Here is a 27,870-nt window from a genome sequence, read left to right on the forward strand (position 1 = left end):
TGTTCACTGTTCCACCAATGTGTCCAGTCACCCTGGAAAAGAGAGTGTCACTGTATCCACATCCTGCAACACTGCACTTGCAGCAAAAGCCCCTTGGATACCATGGATTCAAATACTTGCCATGTAACTAAATATGATGACACATTGCCACGCAGCACCCACAAAGAACTGCCTATGACTGCACTACTGCACAATAAAGCACTTCTAAGCTCTCAGTTCAAGGTCTACTTATTACTGCAACCCTGAAAGAATGTGCAAGTATAATAATAAAGCAATGTATCTGAAGAAGAATAAAAATTAATAAAGGCAGTAGAATTCAGCACAGTCCAGTTCATGATATTTATATTACTGGATGTTTCTAAACAAGAAATAGGCAGGAAGGAGTATTAAAAAATGTTGATAGTTTCCTAATAGAAGAAAAAAAAAGGGGCATTTTGGAAATGTAAGGGAAATTTCAGAAGCAGTTGGCAAAAAACAAAAAATCGGAAGAAGTTAAAAAAACTGAAACCAACCAACCAAGAACCCTCAGGAATAGAGAACAATTGAAAAAGGTGGGGGGTGGGGGGGGTGGGAGGAGGGCAGGGAGAGGGGGAGGAGGAGGAAGGGAGCGGGAGCAGAAAGAAGGAAAGAAGAAGAAAGGAAGACAGGTAGAAAACCTAAGCTGTTTTTCAGCCATACTGAATTTTAAAGAGTTGCAAGATTTAAAAATGCACAGGGCCTTTTTCTCCACAGAGTAAGAATCGTCAAAGACAAGTACGACAGATAGATAGCTGGGCACTAATGAAGACTACAGAGACATTCTGCCACTGACTTCACTTCTCCCTACATAATTCTCTTCTCTATAAGCAATGTTTCCAGTGCTCATCTCACCTCTGTCCATCATAATCACATCTCTTCTTGTTCCCCTCTGTTGGCATTAGCATGACCACATACAGCAATCTCAGAATCTAAACTCTATTGACTAGAAGGAAGGTGCTTGGACTAGAAATGGACTGGAGGATGGAGATGTCAATTCAGAGTCTGAGATAAAAGATGAGGAGTTAGAATCACCAATTTTGCCTCATGCCATCAGTTTTGTTTCTAAAATTATAAGCAAAACCCAAAGCAGCAGAAGAGAGAAGTGGTGTGAATAGAAAGAAAGGTGACATAGTTACAAAATTTCAGTAGAAACAGGTCAATTAGGAAAGCAATAAGCATGGAAAATATCAATACTCATGGATGGGCCAAACTTGCATGCAATGCAAGACGGGGCAAGATCCTTAAGCGACTAGCATAAAAGACATCAAAAAACAGTCACAACATGTGAGATAAATCCCAATTTGATAAGGTAAGAGTCCACACATGATACACAACTGGAAGAATTAAAAAATGTATTTCAGCACTGAGCAATAGTTACTCTCCAGGAAACACAAACATATGTCATACGAATGGCAACCAATACAGTCCAAGTGCTGTGTTTGCCACCTCCACGTAAAATTTTGTCTGCAATGGATATATCATTGAAGACAGTGAATTAAAACTAACAAAGCTAGTCTAATTTTGAAACCAAATATGTACTTAAGAAGTCATTACTCCCTTTCATTTAAAATAAGCAAAAAAATCTGTTCTACTTTTTATACTAGAGAAAGCAATTCACTGCAGAATTTCCTCAAAATCAAACCAAAACAGTATCAACTAGCACCTTTAAAATCTAAGTCACACTGCAAAGCTCCAATGCCTGAAGTTATTAAAATTCATGCTTAATGCAACTTTTACAAATATTAGGGACAAATTTACAGAAAACCCAGATACTACAAAGTATACCATAATCACTTTTTCATGGCAACTTAAGACTCTCATTCTGAATGTTTTCACTTTTACATTAAAATTTTAAAACATTTCATATTAATGCTTAGGCCCAGATTCAAATTAAACTTCACCTAAAGGAAGAACTACCGTTCTCCCCAGAGGGCTAAGAGATCCCTCCACAATGCAAATAGTATAATCTTTACATTGGGCAGATACAAACTACTTAAAAAACACTGCATTTACACAGACATCGAAGAGCTGGTTTTCACTGTAATGTATCAGGCCACTGCAAAGCCCTTCACAGACAGGACTAGCATAATCTTTGTTAAAAGCTCGCCCAATGCAAATGAAAGCAAACCTTGCTGCAAGTTTGGCAGACTTCCCAATCTTTAGTAAACAAGTGGTCATCAACAAAAACAACCATAATAGGCAAAGGAGAAGTCCAATTACATTGGGCACAGGCTCAGCAGGACACACATAAACATAGCAGAAGACATCAAAAGAGTCTGGTTGGAAGAGGAAAAAAGCAATTTCAGCAAAGTCATTTCATTTCTTAGAAAGGTTGTGTAATCAGAAATAAACAAAGTTTTCATTCAACAATTGTCACCTCAAGATGTTAAAACTCAAATTCAGCACTGATTAATAGAGTTTATATTTGCAGTAATTTCCCATAGTGCTGTAAGAAGTAGGATGAGAAATTACTATAATTCTGTTGGAAACAACCAAAGCCAAAGCCACAGTCACAGCCTTTCACTATATGTTTACTACAGTATTTATGTCATTTGCATTGTGACAGCTCTCTTCTTACAGGTCTCCTGTTTCAAAAAGAAAGACAAACAATACTAATTTTCTTTATGGCCATTTACTACACAAGACTAAAAGAAAAGACAGTAGGAAGGGAAGAAGAACAACAACAACAACCACCACCAACTCCAAAGCCTTCTCCTTTATCCTCTGTATAAAACTAAGAAGAGATGGGAGAGAAATACAGTGAGTGTTATGTAAGTTGCACATCCTACAGAGTGTCACTCCAGAGATACTTGGCTACATATTTATGACAGTTTATGTGCCTAGCCTCCGGACTGTGTGACACAAATAAATCTGCATTTAGTAATTCCCCTAGAGAGAGATCTCAAATCTGAAGACCCATCTTATTACCCTTAAACAAATCCAAGCAGTTTGTGGGCAACAATATTTTTAGACCAGAAATTATTTCTGAAATTAACTTTCTAAGTTTACTGAGAAGTATTATTCATAACCACAATTGTCTAAAAATAATTCAGATCTCCTAAGAAACACTTTGATTACATGAAGCTAATAACATTCCGGTTTAACATCCAACATCTCTAGATGTAAAATTCTTCAGGTCCAAAGTTCAACTATTACTGGTAAAATTCACAATGCGTACTTTTCCAGCATGTGAACAGGTCCTTGTAGAAGATACAGTAGTAAAAATTAAACCCTGTGTTAACTTTTACCATTCAATTTCTCTTCAGAAAAAAGTTTCTATTCACACTGGTTTTATTGCTCTATTACGTTTATACATAAATATTACTGTATTTCCCCTACAGAAACTATACAGCATAAAGAGAGATGCTGCATAAGAAGACACACTGAAAAGACAAAAATTGCTTGAAAAGAAGACTTACCATTTGTAAGGTCCCTTTTATGAAGACTAGCTGTTTGGAGCCTGGACTTTAGAGCTGCAATGTCAAGCTGAAAAGATTCTGTTTCTCTCACTAATATTTCAACTCTGGAAACTGCAAGTTGGTAGACTTCCATGAAACTTTGAATCACACCCTTTAAAAAGTAAAACAAATCTTTAGTGCCAGACAAGCTATACTTAAATGCCAAGTAGCATACATCATTACAGAAGATCTAATTTTTATTAATTGCAAAAATCAAACAGAAGTTGTAAACCAGGCACTTAGATTGTAAGTAAGGACTTAACCAGATGTCTAACATGAGATTTTTTTACTTCTTCAAAAATCTGAAATATTGATAGCTTTGAGGAAAAGCAAATGACTCTGTACCCCAATTACAAAGTGAGCTATTTTCAAACATGCAGTACTGCATTGAACAGTTGGTACTATTTTTTATTTTATTTAACTACAAAACTCAGTGAACATGCAATTTGCTTATAAAGAATCACTACACAATTTTAGGTGATTTTTCATACTTTCAAAATGAGTCCTCCCAATTCATGTTAAGAAAATTAATTTGTCAGAAACAAAAGAAATACGGTAAAGCTACAGATCTCTGGAAGCAAATAATCTAATTACAGTATAGCTGGGAAAATATAATTGTTTTCATGTATATAGTGAAAGAATGTCCCAATTGTGTAATATCGATCAGACTGATAATAAAGTTATCAGCACAAGAGAGAACAAATGATTTGACAATAGTGGTAACTTTATATATTCTAAATAGTCTAACACTTTTGAGATTATTGGTCTTTACAACTGGTTAATCACATTTTGTAAGTTACAGTTTTCCCCTTTGAAATGAGCCATAGCAAGCTGCAACTGTAAGAACATATAACAGATAAAATGAAATTGGCCTTCTGAATATGTCTGTAGTACAGACTTATAAACTATGGTACCACAACCAGACATTCACTAAGGTCTTAACTGTTTTCCTTTCCTTGTTCTCAAACACACTGCTGCTTTTCAGAATAAAGGTAACCACTGAAATCTATCAGGTTATTTTAATGTTAAGTGTAGAAAACTGATATGGCAAGTCAACACCACCCTATCTTTTCTTATCAGAAAAAAATATCCAAAATGTTTTAAATGCTATGGTTCTAACCCTGATAGTGTATTCACATAGCTCTGTAAGCCTGCCACTCTCATCTCTAGTCCTGCTTTTAATTTTTTTTTTTTTTATTTCGCATTCAACACAACTAAAATGCTGCATCTATTCAGAAACAATACCAAGAAGGAGTGGGGATATATCTCACGCCACGTAATACTGCCTGAGAGTCTTCAAATGGCAACAGCCCACATATTAAAAATCAGACATGTTGAAAGAGGACTATTATTTGGGCCTGTGACCCATTGCATTACAAGCTATGTCTCATATCTCATAGCAAGAATCTCATGTGTTCCTTTCACACATGATATTTAAAGGTCTCACTGAACTAGAATGTAGAGACATTTCCTTAACTTCATCCTTTTACCTCTGCTACTTCAAAGCTAGTGAAGCCATTAAGTTATACAGCTTCAGCCTACATCTCCACAGGTACTCTAAGGCCATGCAGTTATCTGAAACAGCATTATTTAATTCCTTGGTGACCTACACAGATATTTAATTTGTTCTCTCATTTAATGAATTTGAAAATTTTAAATCTAGGAAAAAATGTATTCACAAACCCTTATTTTCAAACATAGCGATTTTTTAAATAGCTTAGATTTCTTTTTAGTCCAGAAGAAAGTAGTTTTGCAGTTACTAATGGTTCCTTATGAATGTGGAAGATGGCATTTATGCACCCACATGTACACATTCCTTCCAGTATACCCCAACTCCCAAGCAAAGAGTTAGAGTTAGTTTAGGCCTTTCCTGCCTAAATTATTTTTGGGACTTCCAGGGGTGGCATGAGCATGAAGAATACTTATTCTAAATGCCATCTGCGGAAGGGCAAGTATATTGGATTTTCAGATGTGGCCCTGGAAGGCAAAAATGATTTTAAGAAACTTATGTCAGTCACAGACTGAGAGATCTGTCTTCAACAATACAAAAGTTACACTTACTGGAAAGCCTGATACACAAGGAATGGGCTTAGAACCCAGCCACATGCAAGTTATAATATCTGTCACCTACACCTTAAAGGTATCTGTATAGGAGTTCAGAACTTCAAATGAGATCCCTATTTGAACTTTACAGATACAAATATATCTGCAGCGCTGGAAATTGTTTCTGTTCAAGAAAGTCAGATGACAGAATTTCCCAGAATGCAAATCTGGCTCTGCAGAAATTTCTTCCACTCCTCCTAATAAGTGCTTTCTTTTGTTTTTAAGTACACATAGCAGTAAGATATATATATATAGTTTTTAAGTATACATAACAATAAGATGTTTCAGCAACACTTCTGATTAATTTTTAAAATATAAAATTTGGCATTTGTACACTTTTGCATGGTCTGCATCTAAGCAAGCATTTCTCATTTTGAATGTGCTGGTAATAGTGTGACATTAAAACTGAGAACAGACCATAAAACAATAAAAACTTGTCTTCAGTTACACACAAAATGTTTCAAGAACACACACCAGAAAATTACTTCTGTTCAGAAAGGCAAGACATAGTGATCCCCAGACTTACAGGAACCAATATTACTGCAACTCATTATGAAATCTAAAACAATTTTAGATGAGTATTGTAGGAAAGTTAGTGGGGAGAAGACTTAATTAAGGAGGTCACAAAAACAGTGGAATTGAAGAATACTGATTTTAAACATTACTGGCCCTAGGTGTTCCTCCTTGCTTGTGCAAGGGGCTTGGACCAAAGAACCCTCAAAGGTCCCTTCCAACCTTAAGCAAATTCAGTGGTTAGTACAAAGTCATCCTAGAGACTGAACACAAATCCAGTGGCTGAAATTTACCTAGGATTGTCAATTTTAAGAGCAAAAATTGTACATAATTGCTTCACAATAATCAAAAACAAAAAGAAGAAATAATCAGATGCTGAATGGTTTTTTTTACAGCAATCTCTTTTCTTTCTTTTCACTCCACTCAATGCTTTAATGTATAGAGGATGTTAATATCATTTATGACATCAACATCCTACATCACATACTAGTGATATGGCAGAAGCAAATAGTAGGAGTGCTTTTAATCCAAAAGTGTCTGTGAGAGGAGACCTGTGCTCCAGCACTAAGACAAGACATAGGCAGCTTCATGAAAACTTCAGACACATGAATTCCCAGATAACTGGCTACAACTCACAAGATAAAACTATATTCTTGGTTGGTATGGAAAAAGGATGCTTTTAGGCTGAAGTTGTTGGACTAGGAATAAAATGTGCAAGAGTGCCCGAATTCTCTTTTCAAGTAAAACTTTCAATGGACAGATTATTTTAAGTCTAAATACTTCTGACAATCTCTTTTTTTACAGCTACAGTATCCCTATCCAGAAAATCCCTAAGAGGGAGTCCCTAAGACTTTAACTGTCTTTGAGAGCAAAATCAGATTTTTTTTTTTTTTTTTAATCAGGTCATACCATAAGGGAACTAAGTATTTTAAACTTTAGATCTTTATTCAATTTAAAATTTAGATCTTTATTCAATTAGAAAAAAGGCCTCTGAAGATTTTGAGTGGAAGAAGGCCTTGATGACCTTTCAGAGAGGTCTCATCTGTAATATGAGGGTATGCATAAAAAGTTTTGGCTTTCGCTACAGGTGGTGAAATGAGAAACCAAAGTTGAGAGAAAAATAAAATTAACTAAGTTGATGCTGTTTATAAGCTACAAACCAGTGAACATCAGAGCAAAAGAGCAACATTTAAGCCATGCTTTCTTTCCCCATATTAATCTTTAAAAGGACTGAAAACACTTAAGCTTAGGACAGTTCTCCAGGGGACATGTAAATCCATTTTTTGCAACAGTCCATGCATGCACTTTTGAATAACCAGTCACTGTCAAATTCTGTACACCATTTCTATAGCCAGTAATTTTCTGGTGGATGGTGCTATAGTTGCCATAAAACTGCATTTGCATGTATTGCTGCCTGTAAATCTACAAGACTGAAAGACTTCAATCTGCAGTACTTTATTTCAAGTATTATTTCATCTGGAATACTTTATTTAAAGTGAAAAATGGCTAATACTGACAAATTACATAACAATCTTCAAGAAATTGAAAACACAAAAAGAAAACCAATCTTTTTCAAAAATTAATTGCTGAAATTCAAGGTTATTCAAACTTTAGCTGTTCTCATTGAAGTTATAGTAGAAACATACAACATGAAATACACAGATCAGCATGTGCAAATTAGCAGAAGACCTCTCATCAAAGTGTTAATATATTTATCATACATTATAAAAAAGGCCTTTTAAATTCCCACTTAAAACACTAAACATGTTGTCTCCCTTGTGCTTAGTGTTTGGATATTGAGAACAGTTTAAAAAATTATTTGAATTATGAGTTACAAATTGTAGTGAATGAAAAATTCCATATAAAGTTTTCCAGTATTCTAAAGTTACAAATAAAATACTAAATTATTAAAAATCAGTTTCTTTTCATATCAGTGCTATTACATTATCTCAGGACTTATTTGGCATGCTGTTATCCTAGGACTGCATCTCATGTTCAAAAGGAATAAACCTAAAGGAAGGTTTACTGTGCTGAAATGATGCTTAATTAAAGGTGTCAAAAAGACTAACAGCCTGACAATATAAGCATTGACTTTGTAACATCAGATGGAGCAGTCAGAGTAACAAGGCCATCTACTTTATATAGCATATTTTAAAAACCAGAGATGTACAGAAAAGTTGTAACTCATGTTTGACTGCCTGGCCCTTCTTTCAGGAATTATTCAACTAAACACAGTGTTAGCACATAGCAAATTACCACAGGACTATGTATACAAAAAGATAAAAAAGAACAAGAGAAGGAATAATGAATGAACTTCTGAAGAATGAAAGATTAACACTGGTTAACTAAATTAACAAACTGCTTACATGAGAATCTGAAAAGACTGAGAATTTCATTCCTGGTACAGAGTTTGGCTGAAGTGGAATTCAGGCAAAAACAACTGGTAGAAAGCAAAACTCCATGGAGTGGGGTTCTGTATGTGTGTCATTACTGCCTTGCTTTGAACTAACATATATAAAATTCATTAAAATGAGTCTAGAAAACAAAACATACATCAATTAGTTATTGTTTTCAGAAACAAGATTTCAGGATAATTATTATATCTTTAAGAGAGCTATATTTTGAGAAGAAATTATTGCAATAAATTTTCCCCATATATTTGAGCATTTGAAAACCCATCGTGGCTGCCTTGATCCATAGTCCAAAACATCTAGTGGCATCAGTGAAGGATATAAATACAGCAGCTTCTCTGGAATGGGGGAAAAAACCTCAAGGGAAACTGCATTCAGCAAAGTTGCACTTTTGCAGCTGTTTGGCACTTCTTTAATGATCTATTCTCCTTGTATCTCATTTCAACACTAAACTTTTTGTTCAGTTCCATTCAAGCGTGGCATGCACAATTTAAATGTGCCAAAAAGCAGGTCAGTTTTGTTACAACTTTTTTTTTCCCCCAACAAAAGCTGACTCAGTGCCACACACGGGGCCTAACTCTATCCCCTTCGCTTCAATAACAATTACTTTATCCTGTAGGTCTCAGCAGATACCCCAAGGGAATGAAGCTCTAAATAAAAGGCTAGATTCTCTGCAAGAGGTAATGACATGACTTCCTACAAGAAAATTGAAAAGGGAGCATTGAAATTGACAGCGACGGAAGAGAAAGTGCTTCTACTGGAAACCACAGTGGATGGGCATAACAACAATTGCCATGAAAATTATTCCAAAGTGTAAGACTTTCAGAAATTACCTCAATCTTTTAGAAACTGATAAATTAAGACAAATGTGTTTAGTTGGTATGACCAAGCAGAAAGCATCCTGAGAATTTTATAGCAAAGGAGCTAGCTACCTGCAGCCTTGACTATTTAGAAATAACTCTGGAATATGCAAGAAAATTGTCACTTAACAAAATTAAGGAAATACCAGTTTTTATAGGCCAATAATGTTTATATGCAAAGCCCATTCTCACTGTCTATTGCACAAAGTCAAGCACAGTTGCATGCAAAATGTAAAGGAGAAACAATTCTGGCCCCAAAGAATTTGTAGTTTAAGCTACAAATGGGGAAAATGCTACCACTCTTCCCATCCTCTTTCAGTCTTGATTCAAAATTAATATTTGAGTTTGTGAAGAAAGGTTAGAATTTTTCAAGGAAGTGGTTTTAGTGAGAAAGAAATGGAAACTGAAGGAAGTTTCAGGCTGGTATCCTGTCTTCTTCTCAGTGTCTATCAGCTTCTTTTGCAGTGTATATTCTAGACAGGGATGAAAGACAGAAGGGTAGTCACTGACACTACTATAAAGCCTACATTTTAGGTGAGCATGAAAATCTATCTTATGCAAACATAATGCATTATCACTGATGAGAAGAGCCAAACAGCAACCGTCAGTACAGAAAAGTCTGGATGCAGTCTTACTACAAAACATAATGGTATCCCATCACACATTCAGTGTTGAGGGAAAGAAGAGAGCAAAACTTCCCATCAAAATTCAGGTGAAATGTCAAGTGAAGTACAAGTTGTCTGAAACTTGATGGTATTGCCTTTGGCCTATTGAAATGACATCTTGGAACCAGAAAAAACCATACAAATGTTGAAGTATAGAATTCTGTTTCCCATAACTGAATATATGTTACTAAAAGAAATTTTAAAAAGCATAGTCTCATTTTCTCATTCCTTAAAATGACTTATTATTCCTCATATGAAATTCCTCATATTCCTTACATATGGATATCTTATATAAACAAAACCATTTTTATAAATAAATGTTATCTAAACACTAAGCCTTAATTGCCTAAAAATTACCTAAAATCTATTGATTTACTATAGGTGAATGTGTAGGAGAACATTTCAAGGAGGGGACAGAAGCAGATGTTAAGCTATCAGATTGCGAAGTAGAAAAATCTAAAACAACTTCACATGGAATGTAAATGTGAGGTAAATGTGAGATCTGAAAAACTCTTCTGCTCTTTGAAATGCTGCCCACAATCTGTCCATCATAAGTAACTAATTCAACTATTTGCTAACATAGTAGTTTACTGAAAATTAAAATATTATTTTTCATTGGTTTTAAATAGTGCTCTCTTAACTAAGACAATTTCAATTACTTTTAGGAAAGAAATATGTTTGTGAAAAAAATACTGACTTAGTTTTAACTGCTGTAGAAAAAGCCTGTTGCTGACTCCAAGAGAAAAAAATCTGAGCTCATATAGATATTTCCTTAAATATTTTGGCTAGAGCTATGAAGTACTATAGATTATTCCCTTCTGGCCACAAGAAGCAGCCTTAAAACTGTATATTAAAACATTTTCAAAGTGAATTAAATATTTTACATATGGATAGAAAGGGGAAATGCACCCACTTTTTATTTTCCACACTAAAAGCTGAGCATAGTATATGATCTAGTTGCCATTTACTAGGAGAGACCAAGGTCTCTTCCAGCAGGTTTAGTCAATATAACAACTGTGATTGTATGGCTCACACATTAATACCCACTACTGAGTCCTAATCCCTGTACCAGATTTTAGGTGAATGCCCAAGTCTAAAGAGCCTAGGGGCTAGAAAACTGTGCAAAGTTATGTGAAACACTTGCTTCATTTCTTCTGTTTTTCTGAAGAATGCATAATGCTCATGGTAGCACTGCATTTTAATTCAACATAAGTATTTAATCCTACATAAAGTGATATTTTGTAGTTTTGCAAGGAATTCTGAAGTATACCTGTTTGGTTGGATCGCAAATTAATTTTTTCACTTTGGCTTCCAATTAATTACACAAATTCATGATGGCAGTACAGGAAAAAGAAGTAGTCCACTTGCTTTCGAGACTTAATTTATGCTATGAAAATGTTTTATTAGAAATTTCATTGACAACAGCTTTTGTTCCAAAATATGAGGAGGAAATTTAAACACAGTATACCTAATACCAAATCTCACGATGAGCACAAACATTAGCAACCCTCTTTCCAAAGTAAATGTCTGACAGAAGGGACATCATCACTGAACTTGAAAATTTGCTATCCTTAAAGGTATTATGTAAATAAAATATTTTTTCACAAAGTTTGCTTTTAACCACCATAATCTGAGGAAGATCAAATAAAATTATCCCTATCATCTCTGAATATTTAGTTCTACAATAATGGGTTTACAGCTGAAGAAAACTCTTGTTGGGAGAAAGTGATTGTGTTTGTCTGTCTTTTTGGTATTTGTCATATGAGAGATTAGCTCAGCTCAGAAAGGTATATATCCCAACCAACACAAGCAAAAAATAGGTGGATGAATGAGACTCCCCTATACTGAAGTCTGGCCTCTGAGGTCAAGAATCTAAGTAAGAATGCCTTTCACTTAGAACAACAACAACTTTGGTTGAAAGAGCTGAGTGATACATCTGGTCCAGGTAGCTGGACAGGCAAGCCACAGATTGAGATGTAATCTGAGCTCTGGGTGGGAGCCTGTGAGCTGCCAAATTTCAGGATAACAAGGAGTATGAATATGGATGACAGCAGCCAGGTGAATGGATGGTGACAGACACATCAGGAGCTGGGAATTGCCTACCTTTGGGATAACAAAGGAGATGAAGATTGGTGGCACCATCTAGGTGGATGGAAACAGAGAGTGGGGACAGAAGCTGAAACTCAGGATGAAGAGCAAGACCTACATGCGGGGAGACTGAGGATGTAAAAGATCTGGGGCTCCTTTGCTGGAGGTCTTGCTCAGAGGGACCAGCTTGAGCTGTTTCTGTGTTACTGCACTGTGAATAAATGGCTTTATGGACTGAGACATCTGAGACACTGCTATGGGACACCTGGGACCTGTGAGGACACTGGTCTGAGTGCATGTGAGGTTGGGCTGTGTGAGGAGTCAAGCAGGGCACCTGTCAGCTCACTGGAGCCACCCACTGTAAAGGGGCTTCACTCCCAACAGTTAAAGTCTCTGATGTCTCTGGGAATGTCACTGCCAGAGTCTCATGAATGGCCAGACTGGGAAGTTTCCTTAACAAAAGAGAAGAAGACACTAACTTTTCTGATGGTAGAGCTCTTGTTTTGGAAGACATGACTTTCTGCTTTGTCTTCAGCAAATGCACCAAGTGCCTTTTCAGTAAGTGGGAACTTATGATAAGACTGCAGAATGTGATTTGGATTATTAGGTTGGGAGACTGGCAAGTAAGGCCATTTCCCTGGTCTGGCCAAGAGTCAACGACTAGATCCAACTCCTTAAAAGCATAAGAGATAAAGTGACTTTCTGAATTCTATTTATAAAACTGGATGCTTATAGCAACTATGAAAGGAGAAAACTAAGGAGGATAGGCAATGTTGAGGTAAGTCTGCCTAGAAAGCATAAAGTATCCTCCAGTAATAGAATCAGAAGTAAAGCATCTCATATCATGGGGTTTTGTAATGAGATTGAGAAGGCCCTTTCTAATCTTTCTACTGAATTTGGTAATGACTGGCATCACAGTATCATGTACTTGAGTGGCGACCTTAATGGTGGATAAACAAAAGCAGAAGGCTCTTATCCATGGATCTTAACTGAAAGGCCTAAATTAACTTAGGCCATCCTAACTTAAAAAGACCCGAGAGAGTAGCATTTTTCAAACTACTTCTGACGTTAGTTCACCACTATTTCCTTTATCCATTTTTCAAAGTTGGGCCACTACTTGCAGTTAGGTAATTTATGAGTAACTGTGCCTATGAATGTTGGTAACAGAGAAATCACTTCCTTAACTTACAAACTCCAGAAACTATAGATGATTTCTACTATTTTCAGAACATCTGTCAATTACAATGGTGAAGCCTGGGAAAACTTCTGGAGACATTTTAGCACTGCTTCTTATACTCTTATTTTTTTTGTCCTTTTCCCTGCCAAATCTGTTTCTAAGCAAGGACAACCAGCTTACTGCTATTCTATTTACCCTCTAGGCATAAAAGATTTATTCAATCCCACAGTCTATATCCCAAACGAGTAAAATTTGTGGCAAGTTTCATGTGGAATAAGACAGAAAAAATTGAGCATCTAGGACAGTGACCTTTTCCAAGGTCCAGGCAAACATCACATTTTGACATGTAGGGGAATCTTTGCTCAAAATCCAGTCCTGTGGTCTTTGCAAGCATTTGTAAAAGCTTGAGAATATAAACTTCAACTTGTAAATTTTCGCTTGCACAATATCAACCATAAAACAAAAATATCTGAGATTGGAAAACTGGATGGATGGAAACTCTAGCACTAAACACTGTGGCAATGGCAGGTCTCTCCCTTTAGTATTTTTCAATTAAGATGAAGAGAAAGAGGGGGATCCACCAATGGGTGCTGGTAGTGGAAAAGAACAAACAATCTGCCACTTAACAGAGAGAAATCAGAACTAAAATAGTCTTCAGGCATTAAATGTACATCATAAGTTTGTCCACACAGGTGGTAGGGATTATTCTTCTCTCCCGATCTTTAGTTTAGAACTGCTCTTTTACCAAAAAAGATCCTGATGTTGAAGCAATCCAGAGGAATCTCAAGTTCTATCAAAGTTCCAGGAGGATAAACAAATTTTTGTCATTCCATGGATATTATCTTCTTAAAAGCCATAGAAGATCCAATCCTTTACATGATTTACTTGCCAACATGCAGTCTGTGTATCCTTATTATTCAGGTTTACACAACAGTTACACATTCATCTTATTTACATTAATTAGAGTACTCTCCAGCTGTCTCCCTTCTCTCCTCACCCCCTAATTTCTTACCATCTTTTTCATTTAACAGGAGAGTTCAAAGATGAGAGACGAGACCATAATGAAGGGAGAGTTCTAAAATCGTATAATGAAATTGGGTACTGCAGTGGAGAAGTATTGAGTGCCCTACTTAAAACACATTAGTCCTGGCCACCTATAGCATAGATGTTACAAATCCAAGACTTTGTGCTTTTCACAGTCCAATATAATGTTGGAGTTTGTGATCTTAGGATACTACCAACACATGTCACTAGACAAGCAATCAGTTCAGTAAATGAAAAATCAAGACAACAGCTTCAAAATAACTTGCTATGATTACTGCAAAATAACAATGTAAAAAATAAAATTTGCAGGTATTAACATATGTGGATTTATAAGCCAAAATTTATACAACCCTTTCTACCAAAAAAAAACCCAAAAAACCACTAAGAACAAAACAACAAAATTCTCAACAAAACACCCCACCAAAATTAATTAGTGACCAATTGTTAGGATCTGGTAAAACAAAACAGTTTAACTTTCAATCCTTTCAAAATTTACCGTCTTCAAATTTTACCTCAGTTGTATAGCATTTGGGATACTACCCCAGTCTACTTCTCCAATACATGATAAATGTGGAAATAAGAGAACAGCCTGTTTTTTATGCCTAGTTTTATATTCTGAAAGATTTACTGTATAATCCTTAAGTTGCATATTCACTACTATATTTTTGTCTAACTGCTGTCACTTATATTGTCATGCAGAAGGGCAAATCAGGGTCAGTTTATATAAGCAGCATCAATCTGAAAAATCTTCATGAGTCTTTATTTCAAGGCATTATGCAAAGAAAGCTTGACATTAAGAGAGCCTTAACTGACAGCAAATGAAATCAATCAGCAAATCACTAAGCCATAATAAACTCACTCAAGTTGTAGATAACCCTTCCTCTCCCAGGTCTTTAACTACAAGGTCCACCAAAATACAGTATCTGGGCAGCAATGTCTCCCGTGATTCTATTACAAAATTATTGTACTAATATTGTGCAATATTTAATAATTTCTTCTTCCTCTATAAGCAATTGATAAGAATAACAAGGAGACCTTTTATAATAATGGACTACTAAGTAGTTAAGCAAAAAAAAAAGACTAAACAAAAGTCTCAGCATTTCAGCAAGAAGGTTTTTTTTAATATAAGAATAGAAAATAGTCTGATTCTATTTCTGCTACTTAAACATTTGTGTAATATGGTCTATTGTCTTATTAAGTTCTATTGTTTAGGCTCACTTGCTAAGCATTTTTTAGTTTTTGAAATTAAAAGACCGAGCACAAAAAATGTAAGACTCCAGACAATTCCAATCATTCATGGTCTTCACTTCATGAATTTAATTTGTAACCCACATGATTACCAACAATTAAATATCTATGCTTCTTAATGGACTTGTCTGCATCACAATGGTACACAGCACACACTCTCTAAAAATTAGTCAAATTTCTACTGTTGCTATCTGTGAAAACTACTCCTTTTCTGAAGATGCTGTGCACAGAAAAACGCATGCAGTTCTGCAAGACGGGATTTCTGAAGTAAAAATATCTGCCTAACAAGGTATTATGAGAACTATATTTGATACCACCTGTGATAAAACAATGCTTTATTTTTCAATTACAGCTATTAGGAGTCTGCTCTTATTGACTGAGGCAGCTTTGGATACATATTGGGATCACCATGACTCTAGAGTAATTTTTCTCCTGAAAGGACAGTGAGTAGTAAACAGGAAAGATGCCTCCTGCTAAAACATGCAGCAACCTGGTAGCCAGGTGAAAAAAAAAAACCAGGATTACAAGAAGAAGCAAAACTAAATAAATAAACTTAGTTAATTAAGATTGTATTTTACACAGTTCTTAAAGAGCTTTCTTGCATATTAGCACAGGTAATTCCTAAGACATGCAACAGATATAAATATATGAAAAAGTCTAAGTTGACAAAGACAACATGATTGCTTGATTACATGATTGCTTGATAAGGCCAAAAAAGTAAACCTTCCATTGAGAAAGGTTACTGAAAGGCTAAATGATTATGTACTAACTTTGGCATTCAAGATAATCATGAAAATCATCATCTTAGCTGCAAAGTTTTTACAAAACTGATAGTGCTTACAAAAGGGGCTGGACGAGAGTTAGTAGTGTCACAGGCACAAAGAGAGTTTTCAGGAATTGATTAAATGGTGATTGCACTGACTTTGATATTTATGGTCCCTAAGGCCAAGACTTAGCAGGGCTGGAGTGCAAGAGTGTTCCAGCTAACTACAACACCCTCTGAGAAGGTTCTTCATATAATCTGTCCTAATTTAGTAGGATGAAGAAAGGCAACTGAAGAAATAAAGAAGTGCTAGGAGGCCTGAAAAAGTGAGGGAAAGAGGCTGATCATAAGGAGCAGAGAAAAAAGGGAAGGAGAAAGGGCCTGTATGGGAGAGGAAAAAAAGACTGCTAACAGAAATGCTGTGAAGAGGAAAGGAAGTTGAGCAGTTAAGTGGTGGAAAGGAGAAACAGTGTGAAATTCAAATTATAGAAGGAAAATTTCCAACATCACTGGCAGTTAAAAGCTATCTCATTTTTTAACATATTAAACAATATTTTCCTAATATACATTAATATTATGTTTTAAAGTAATTATACAGAATTATGGTAAAATGGCTTCCAAATATTTAGCAGCATGGTACAACATATCTGGAGACATGACCCCAAATAGCAGCTGAACTCTTTCATGAAGATTAGAGTTCTCCACTTTACGTCTCTTCAGTCTGGTTATTCAGACTTTACTTGGATGTCAATCATTGCTAAAGTCCTACACCAACTTTATATTGCTAGATTGATGACATTAATAGGTTAGGTTTGCAAGAAGTGTTGCCCCACTCTAATGCTTTTGAAACATTTACTTATTTATGAGTATTTCAACTCAAAATGAAAGTGTAAAGTAGCAATAGCGTAATAAAGAATCACTTTTCTCTTTAAACAGTATATTTTAGACAAGCTTGTGGTCAGTCCAGAAGCACCACATTTTGACATTAGATATGAAAGTAGTCCTTTTGGAGAGCAGAAGAAAAAATTAGTCCTTTTGGAGATGGGAGGGCAGCCCAGCTGATAGCAGCTGCTAAACTCCTGGACAATGAAGACCCAGTTTTACTTGACAAGAAACAGTGATCTGATACCATAGAAGGCAGCATTCTGGCCTCTATAATTCAATTGGTAGTTCCTTCTCTGGTGAAACAGTGTAAAAATAAAAGTAATAAATGTAAGTAAAAATAAAACACTACAGGAGTGTGCATGATGCATCTTTAAGACTCTAGAAACTATTTCTTCTTTCTGAAGTATTAAGATAATTTTCTTTTTAACAGCCATGTTAATAAAAGAAAAAAACTTTTAAAACAGAAGTACAAGATTTAAAATACTAGTAATACTGTTTTTAAGCAGCTGCTCTACGATTAATTAATCTCATTAAGTCCTCTTACCAGAATTGATTTATGTTTGAAAGACAAGCCCAATGCACAGGATAAGATCTGATGACAGAATTATAATGTTACCTTTGAAATCACTTGCTTCCTCAATTTGGTAAGAACTTTTTTATTGACAAGTGAACACAGAAATGAGAAAGTGTTTATTATTTTGAGGAAAATTATCAGCAGAATTATGCATATCTTTCACCATCTAATCTATCAAGCATAAATCTAAAATTAATAAACAAGTGAAAATAAATACAAATTAGGAAGCTCCTAAAACTACATTTATGTTTGTCCAATTAATTAAAAAAAGTGGACCTACAGCACAATTATATAATGCATGACTAAATCATGCATGAATGCATAAATGGAAAAAACCTACTTTGTAAATTTATAATGATTAATGCTAACACTGAATATATGTCAGTACTTGACTATATTACTTCTAAAACTATAAGCCTTTATTTTATTACTGCACTTTTTATTTTAAATGACCTCAAAACACCTAAGAATGGCAAAGAAGTACATATAAATCCCATGTTGACTTCCTAAACCTGCATGAACGGATGGATACATGCTGAAAATAGAGGGAGCAAGATGGGACAGGTGGAAGGGAGAGGCAAAGGGACAGGAGGGACAGAAAGACTGATTCAGAGCAAGCAAGATAGAGTGGGAAAGAAGCACAGGAAGCAGAAGAAAGAGCGAGACCCAGGCAGTGTAGCACACAGAGACTGACTGAAAGAAAGCTCCAGAATCTGCAGTGCAGAGAGAGCAGGCATGCAGGGAGAGGGAAAGCAAGAGTGGGTGCATGTGGTCAGTGTGCACACAGCAGCAAGTGCATAGCCAGGAGGGCATACGTGCAGTGGGGAGTGTGCAGAGAGGACACACGGACAGGCAGCAGAGAGCAGGTGGCAGAGAGAGACAAAAACAGAGGCAAGACAAAGTGAAAACTTAACCATCTCAAACACACCTGGAGGAGAGAATCACAGAATTGTTATTGCTGGAAAAGGCCTCCAAGATCATCTACCCTTGACTGAATACCAACGCACCAACAAACCATAGCACCAAGACCACATCCAGCTGTTCTTTGAACACTTCCAAAGATGGTGATTCCACCATATTCCTGGGTAAGTCCATTCCATGCCTTACCACCTTTCTGATGTCCAAAATGAAACTCCACAGACACAGTTGGAGCCTACATCCTCTTGTCCTGTTGCTAGTTGCCTGGGAGAAGAGACTGACTACAACCCGACTATAACCTCCTTTCAGGTAGCTTTGGAGAGCAATGAGTTGCTGGAGGTTAGGACTTTTTGGTTTTTTTTATTTCTCTCATGAAATTTTCTCCCATTTGTTGCCTAAGAGATGCTAAGGCATGTATGAGAATAGTTAAGAGAGAAAGGATGTGGCTGGGAGGAAGAGGAGAGGGAAGGGTGCAGTTTGCTGCTCCCTCTTGGCTGAGGGGCTTTCTCTTGGGAAGTGCAGAGAGACCACGAGATTTTGGCTGGGAGTGAGAGGCTGGGCCTGTGCCTTGCTCCCACTCTCTCCCTCCTGAGCGTACAATTTCTGTGCCGGGCTGTTAGGCCAGAGGATTCGCTGCCTCTGCAGACCTTTTGTGTTTCACTACATCTCCTCTTCATGGGTGAGTGTCCACTTGCAAGAGCAGCTGTTGAACTGAGGCTTTCCAACACCCAACCTCATTGGGAAGGGAACCCCAACACGCAATCCTTTCCTGGAGGGAGACTTTCCTGGAGGCTTGTAGCAGCTGCCTACAGCAACCTGCCTGCCTGCCCCTTCCCAGCCCTGCTGTTTTCTGATGCTGCCCAGCCCTGCTGTTTTCTGCCACTGCTTCGGGTTTTTTGCTGCACCTTAACCTGACATCCCATGTTCGCCAGGGCTTCTGCAGCTCCTGCCACAGCTCTGGAGTCTTTGTTTTGGAGTCTTTGGTGGCCACCCTAGGTGTGGCCACTAGCCGCCTCTGCTGTTCCAGCTGGCTGCTCCGAGGGTCCTGCTGCAGTCCATTTTGCCATCCAGAGGAGCACTGGGCTTGGCTGCCACTGGGGGTTTGTAAAGGAAGCCCCGTTCCGCTGGCCTGCCCGCCATTGCCCACACGAGGGAAGCGGCCGGGCTCGCCCCACAGCGCCCCCTGCAGCCGCGGGGAGTCACCGCACCCGCCCTGCCCGCCGGGAGCCAGCAGCGCCCCCGCTGGTTGCGAGCGGAACTGCACCAGCGGGGAAGGCGCCTGCGGCCCAGAGAGGGCTGGGACCGGGTTTGGGCCCTGCTTGGTGTCAGTGCCACAGCTGCTGCTGCTGGTTTGTCTTGTTATACACATACACATACAGTAATATAGAACTGTTATTGCTTATCCTATATCTTTGCCTGAAAGGTCCAGGGAATGGGGTTATATTTTCCATTCAAAGGGAGGCTCCCACCTTGACAGACACCTGTCCTTTAAATCAGGACAGGTATCCCCTGAGCCTCCTTTCTCCCAAGCTACACAACACCAGCTCCTTCAGTCACTCCTCACAGGACTTGTGCTCCAGCCCCTTCTCCAGCTCTGTTGCCATTCTCTGGACATACTCCCGCCTCTCAATGTCTGTCCTGTAGTGAGTGAGGGAGGCGCCCAGAACTGGACATAGCGCTTGAGGTGTGGCCTCCACCAGTGCTGAGTACAGGGGGACAATCTCTGCCCTGGCCTTGCTGGCCACACTGTTGCTGATCCAGGCCAGGATGCCACTGGCCATCTTGGCCACCTGGGCACTGCTGGCTTGTATGAAGCCACTGTCAAACCAGCACTCCCAGATCCTTTTCCCATTTCTTTTCTGTGTTCAACTAGTATCTGAAATCATGTCTTCAGATAGGTTGGATCATGCTGATAAATATTTAGAAGTCATTTTAGCAGAAATCAACTATAATTCCTTTAAAACACAACATTAACATATGTGTCTGAAGTACCTAAATTTGCTTCAGGAAGTTTCTTTTGTACCAGTTTCTACCCTTGTGTGTCTACCTCTCCAAACAGAAGAAACCTAAACTTAATTATTTATACATAAACATTTAAATCTCATTGGATTTATCTGGGGGATTTATGAATTGCCTTTAGGTAATAATGCTTGGCATTAGTATCAATTACATTTTCGATGTAAAAGTAGTTGAGACAATTCAGAATTAGTTTTCTGAATGCCCACTTCTTCTGTGAGCCAAAAAAAGAAGAGTGTTACGATTATTAAGTAACTTTATCCTCATTCTAAAGATGTAACGCAATTGAATTTTGTATTTTATAAAAAGCAGATAACCTCTACTGGTTCATTTAAATAGTCATCTGCCAAGCATGACTACTAGAATTAGCAATACCATGTCATTTTAGTTGCCTGTTGAACCCCATATCCTGTATTCAGAGGAGGCGTCACATATGGTTCCACTTTTTCTCTCCAGTAGGAACATCTGGGCATGGCCAGAACAGCACACCTTAAATACTGGGTTCACTGTGTTACAGGTGCTTGAAAACAATAGATAATTTTCCACTTTCAAACTTAAATGGCACAATTTTGTGACATAACATTCTTCCCAGCAATTAAATATCAGGTGAGACTTTCTCAAAGCTATAGCAATCATATTTTAATCTTAGAGATATTACACTTTTTTCATTTTTTATCCAACTGAAGTGACATTTTCAAACTACTATAGTAATTCTTCTGCAGTCCTCAAGAATTTAACAAATGCCTACAAATTAAGTCATACTTTCACTACTTGCATGGGACTTTAGAAGATGCTTAGTGCAAGGATATGCTTGTTGAATAACTTAACATTTCAACCTACTACATAACTTTGCAATTTAGCAGCCATTCCATGAAGTGCAGGCTTTGGAGAAGATATACAGAATGGTGTCTACAAATATTTGATTTCATTACCTTAAGGCTGAAACTAGAGGGTACAATTTTTTAAAAGATACATGCCACTTCCATACAATGAAGAAGTGATACATTCAGACCAATGGATATATAATTAATTATTGATCTCAGCCACCTACTACAAACTGGATGCATGAATAATAAAAATAGGACAATGTCATGTTCTGTCAGTACACAACAGTTCCAATAGCCAGTGCTTCATCCCCATCACACTCTCAAATTTAATATCTTAATTTTTCATGCAATTTAAAAAATATACTATCAAATACCAATAAATTTAAACTTGGGAAAAAACTCCTGATGTCTAACACTTGTAGATAATAAGGCCTTTAACTGAGTCCTACTTACCACAGATTAACTATGGCAGTTCTAGAGAACATGCAGGCAAACAATTCCACTGGTTCTAAAGAGAAGTGTCCATAAAGTGATTTCTCACAGTATACCTCATTCAAAATTACAGGATTGCTCTTAGTGTAGTTTTGCATGGAATTAACATCAATTAGCTGACTCCCAGCTATAAAAGGAAAATTTCATAAGAAAATCTTTACAGTGTGCTTAGAAAGTTATCAAAAAAGCACTATGTAACTAGAGATAGGGAGAGAAGAGGAAGAGAAGCAAAAGGGAAAAGGAGAAAGGGAAGGAGGAAAGGAACCTCACAGTGATACAAACTGAACGATTGGAGCTGTTTGTGTATGCACAGAGTAACCAAGTGTAACTGAAGCTGTCAGGTAAACAAAAAGTAGGTTTACATAACTGCAGTACTCGTGCAGCACATGCATTACTATGGGTTAGCTATACCACAAGTACTCTGTTCAAATGTGAAATGCAACTTTTTATACTTCTGTTTCTATTCTTAGAAATAACAACAGAATAGACTATCTTGGAAATGCTTCTGCAATCACTGGAAGGTCAAAAAAGTATGGAAGTTGGGATGAGATAAAAAAAAAAAAAAGAAGCAGGTATCACCAAACAGTCTTCTAAATTAGAAGAGTGGTATTTAAAAGCTGGTGATTTCTGTGACAGCTTCTTAGAGTAAAGATGCACCTGTAGAGCTTTTTGTGCAGCTTTAAAAGTGATCATCACTGTATGGGGAAGCATTTGCAACCCACCCTCTGCCAGAGACGTACAGCTATGCTTTCTAAGGTGCACAGGAATCTCATGCAGTTACATATTACTACTTTATTATGGAAACATGGTAATACACACATAATTTAAATATTTTTTGTATTGAAAGAAATGCATGCAAAAAGGCAACAGTGAAAAATTTCCAGTTTAGCCCTTCTTGAATGTTTGGTTTTGTGATGCTGTTCCTGAAATTATATACTGCATCTAGAACTGAAAATCTACAAAAAATTTAAATAGGTTACTACAGAAAAGTATACACATTATGCAATATTTTAATTTCCTAATATCCTTGCACTTTACTTGATTACCTTTACTCTCTCTGATTCAGATAGAAGAGCACAATGAAAGAAATATGTACTCACTCTGCCTTTTGTTCTCTCACTGGGAAAACGAAATATTCTGCTTTTAACGATAATGTATTCTGCACAGCTATAAAGACTAAGGCATAGTTTGTAGAGAAGACATAACAAACTTAGAAACACAAAGGAGGCATTGCCCAGAATCCACTTTTACATCTGAAGATGTGTACATTTTTAGTTAATTTCTCTTCTTTTTCCCAGTTTCCTCCTAATAAAATTAGTATTTTGAAACACATAAATATTTAAACCTATATAAACAAAATATTTCCTGTACTAAAGTATTCCAAATAGAAGTTTCTACTAAATTATGAGTGCTAAAGATCACTGTTAATTCTAAAACTGAAATATGAAAAAATCTGATGATGACCAAGTAGCAGCATAAAACCTTGCCTCCCCTCTCTGGTTTTTAATTTCTACTTATCTTAATAAATTAAGCAGAGAAAGAGGGGTGGGATAGAGTGATATTAATTTTCAAATATAGAATTTGTGGTTTTCCATGGTCATATCCCTGTCAGTTATTTAATATTATACCAGCCAAATAAAATGTTCACATCATCTCTGAAATACCACATCCAACAGTATATATGAAAATTATTTCTCTTTCAACTGTTGACTACATTAGTTTTGAAGCATTTTCTTCTCCACACATTCAGAGCAGTCTAGCTTCTTGTTCTCAGTTGCAAAAATGAAAACAAGAAACAGGATTATTTTAGACTCTAACCTGAAATGCTGCAGCCTCTGGCCTGCCCTTCAGCCCTTCCTCTGAAAAGGTCTCCAGGTGCAGTTTGGGTAGCTCCAGGGTGAAGTCATTCGTGGCTGCTGCAGTACACAGCAGCAAGGCCTGATCTCTGACCTAAAGGGAAAAAAACAGCATCAATGGTAATTCCCCTTCAGACACATTAACTGGGATGAACTGGGTCCCCTTGAGCCCACTGAGTGGACTTGCATTGATCGCTGGACCTGAAATCCATGAATAAATTTAGGACTAATTGATTTTTCGTTGCAAATAAATCTCTAATTCAGAGTGCTGGGAGAGAATGTTAAGAAGAAAAAGCATCTTCCCCTGGTCTGAAATGAGAAGAAAAGACACCAAGGGCTCTGTAGCCCAGCTGGCGTATACATTTCACAGATCTGTCGCCTGCAAAAACCTCGTAGGAAAAGAAACAGTAATTGTACTGTTGTACTGTAATTGTACTTCTAACTTAAGCAAATATGAGCTGTGAAATTAAAAAGTTCATGTGATCACATCAATGAGAAGCTGGCATGTGAGTTCTGTCTACTCTGGTATCAGTCCTCCAGAATAAGGTTCATTTGGAAACAACTCAGTCAAAAGTCAAAATTAAATAAAGCAAAACGAACTAACCTGTAGCATTCCAATTAATAGGGGGGGGGGGGGGGGGGGGAATGGGAGGAAGAAAGAGCCGCTGCGTTTTGCGGACTGGGTACGGGAGGCACTCGGGGCCCTACGCGGGCTCCATGGCTTTGGCGCGGTTTCCCGGCTCGGCACAAAGGGCAGGCCGCCCCTGGCCGCGCGCGCCCGGCCGGCGACCCGTGCGCCGTTGGTGTCGCAGTGCCACCTGCCGGCCGCGCGCGGCAGCGCCGCCCGCGCTTTTGTCCTCGGGCCCGGCGCGGCGCGGCGGGAATGCCGGAGCGCTCCGGGAAGGGAGCGACGCGCTGCCCTGCCCGTCGCAACATGTCCGTGCGTCCGTCTGCCAGCGCGGACAGGTCGCCGCGGGGATTTAACGCGCGCCTTCCACAGCCACACCACTTATGCTCACACGCCATATGATGCCACACACCCATTTTTTATTGTATTTAATACAAAATTTACAATGTCCGCCTCCTGGAGATCCCAGTAGTCAGATTATATTCTAATACCGACGGATAGACACACATACAAATATATGTTAGTACAAACGAATAGCTTAAATCCATTCATTTGGCATACACTGCATCTGTTGAGTAGCAATAGTGAGTACTGCAAAAAAAAAAATACTGTTCTAATGACCTAATACACAGTCTAATACCAAAACATACACTGAATATATTCTAAAACATATACTGGATATATTCTAAATACATATAAATCAATAGATATACCATTTGCTAAGTACTATTTTAATAAATGTCAAGGTTTTTTAGAGGCTGCCTTGCCCACAAGAATGCACTGAACATGAATTAAAACATAAATCTATTCATTTAAATCCCAGATTACTTTTCTGTAACCACTTACAAAATTAGATTCTTGTAAAATGTTGATTATGAGTGAACAGATTTCAAATAATAGCAGAGCCTTTGAAATCTGCTCTGATTGAAAGAAGCATGTGCAAGTCTACTGATACAAAGAAAAAGAGATTTTATTTTATTCGTTCCTCTGTTCTGTGGGAATAGGGAGCCCTACATTTCCCAAGTTGACCTAAAGAATTCCTGTCAATACCTGTGGCTGCCAAACATATGCACTATGATGCAATTTTTATAACAGGAAAGGTCCTCTACACATTTTTTGCACACATAGTGCACTAGGTTCAGGATACACAGTCCTGTGGAACAAACATACTCTCTAGAGTGTTCTGTCAGCATGTGTAATTCTGGTCAGATGTTAACCTTGCTGAAGATAACAAAATACATTGCTTTAAATACACACACATGCACACACACACACACACACACACACACCTGATTTACATTTTTATAGCTTATATACACAGCAACTTTTCAGTATCTTTGCTGTCAGTATGCACACAGATAAAAGAAAACATTAATGTGGATTAAGGTACTAAGAATTTATCAACATCAAACCACCAGTGTTTTGCCTTCTACCCTTCTGAACCGTAGTCAATAGATCTAAATATTTTACTGCACCCTGGCCAATTCATTGTTTGATGTTTAAAAACTCAAACAGAATCAAAGAAAATTTATTAAATTTCAGCCCCCAAATGAGATACTATTAGCTTTGAAAGTCAAGTTTAACTGCGATATTGATGATTCTCTTTTTTCTGTGACAAAATTCACAAGGGAAATCCCTATGTCAAAGTACAAAAGCAGATTGCTAATACTAGGGGGAAAAAAACAATGTATAAGCAATGTAGGTATAATATATACACAATACAGACAGTAGAAGTCCTTTTAACCCTATTAGTTTCAAACTCTCTATTTCAGTATTGGGGTCTGACACTCACTGAACAATAAAATATAAACCCCATTTTTAAAATGGCTGCATTGTGGTGTACAAATGCCATTAATACCACTGCATCAGAAAAGTATGCTTCTTAAGAGAAGAAGATACTAAAAAATTTTGATATGAGGATTCACAATTAAAAAACAAACGAAATACTTTTTTGTGTTTGTAAATACTTAGATTGCAGAGAGTACATCTCATTATCAGTATGCATACTGATGATCAGTATGCGTACTGAGAAACTTTTCCTTTTGAAAAACACTCATGAGGGTTCAGGGAAAATTGTAAGAACAAAAGACTAGGTGTATGCTGTACAAATATACTATACTGTTTCACTAGAAGTGAAAACATTCCAAGCTGCCTACCTCTTCAAGGACTGGAAAGCGATAATGGTCATGCCTGCATGGACTCATGTTGGAGAGACCAGATCTGTATGAAATCTTAGTAAAAAACTAATTTAATAACTTCTGTCTATTGGCTTTTTGAGATCCAGAAAGAAACAACAGGAATTGGGAAACTGTATTTATTTCCTCATTCTCTAATGCAGTAAAAACAGTACTCACATGTAAACTTACATTACAGAACCATGAGGCAAAGATAAAATGGGTAATTTAATTTCTTTTTTAAAAGACGGTATTTTTGGAAGCTCAACAGGCAAAAGAACCATGCTATGAAGCTAATTTAAAATGCAATTTTTAGAGCTTTTTTGTGTATAATGACATTTTTTTTTCTTACATATGAAATCTAAAGCAAGACCATTTTATCCGAAAGGTCTCCTGAGGCTAGAGAGCTTTATGTTAAAATCTAAAACACCTAATCAGCTGATCAGGCTTATTGCAATGATTAAAAATGTCTAAAACCAGTTTCACTTCCCTATATTCTAAAATTATATAAATTTATATTTATCCATTGTTAGTGAAGGTTTTGGACATTTCTGATTTTTGTAAACATAATTTTATCTGAGATTGTGAAAAGTTTCAAGAGTGATTTTATACAGAGTTAAGTATTGTGACAACATGCTTCTAAATATGATCATTACATTTTTCAGTTTAGACATATATAAATACTATATGAAAACAGGCAAAATCTCAAATCCACCCTCTACTACAATACTCATAGCATTTTAAAATAAAGAAGAAGAGTGACTTATGACAGTGTTTAACTTTTTAATTAATTAGGAGAGCAACAAAGAAGACAACACTATACCCACTCAATTTAAAATCAATAAAGTACTCATTAATTCAGATCAAAGCTGAAACTGAATAATAAACTGAAGTTACATTATTGACTGAACCAAGGTGTAGAATTTGATGGGCTAATTCTACATGTCCAAAAATCAACTTTTAAATTTTCTGCTGCTCAAGATAATAGTAGTTTTGTCTGCAGTCCACTCTGGTGCTTACATTGGTTTTTCTGTGCACAGTTTGATATGATATATACAGTTATGCCATTAGAGACATGATACTAAATGCTAGGAAGTTGTAAAAGGTACTAGAATGTGCTCAGCCTTCCTAATGTTTTTTCCCAGTTGCTAT

The 27,870-nt window shown here is 37.1% G+C and overlaps 1 protein-coding gene across 6 annotated transcripts in view; it reads right to left on the reverse strand.

Moving 5' to 3' along the window:
* The window catches only part of CCDC171 (coiled-coil domain containing 171), a 153,562-nt gene that overhangs the window by 17,935 nt on the left and 107,757 nt on the right, over positions 1 to 27,870 (reverse strand). For all 6 annotated transcript variants that reach the window (XM_071424959.1, XM_071424955.1, XM_071424957.1 and 3 more), the window contains 2 exons: positions 23,879 to 24,010; positions 3,438 to 3,588 (listed from right to left, as the gene is read on the reverse strand). In XM_071424959.1, coding sequence (XP_071281060.1) covers positions 3,438 to 3,588; positions 23,879 to 24,010 — 283 coding nt within the window. The remainder of the gene's footprint in view (positions 1 to 3,437; positions 3,589 to 23,878; positions 24,011 to 27,870) is intronic.

Source organism: Agelaius tricolor, unplaced genomic scaffold, assembly GCF_023055355.1.
Source record: "Agelaius tricolor isolate 1412-34295 unplaced genomic scaffold, bAgeTri1.0.p SCAF_4, whole genome shotgun sequence".
NCBI classification, from domain to species: domain Eukaryota; kingdom Metazoa; phylum Chordata; class Aves; order Passeriformes; family Icteridae; genus Agelaius; species Agelaius tricolor.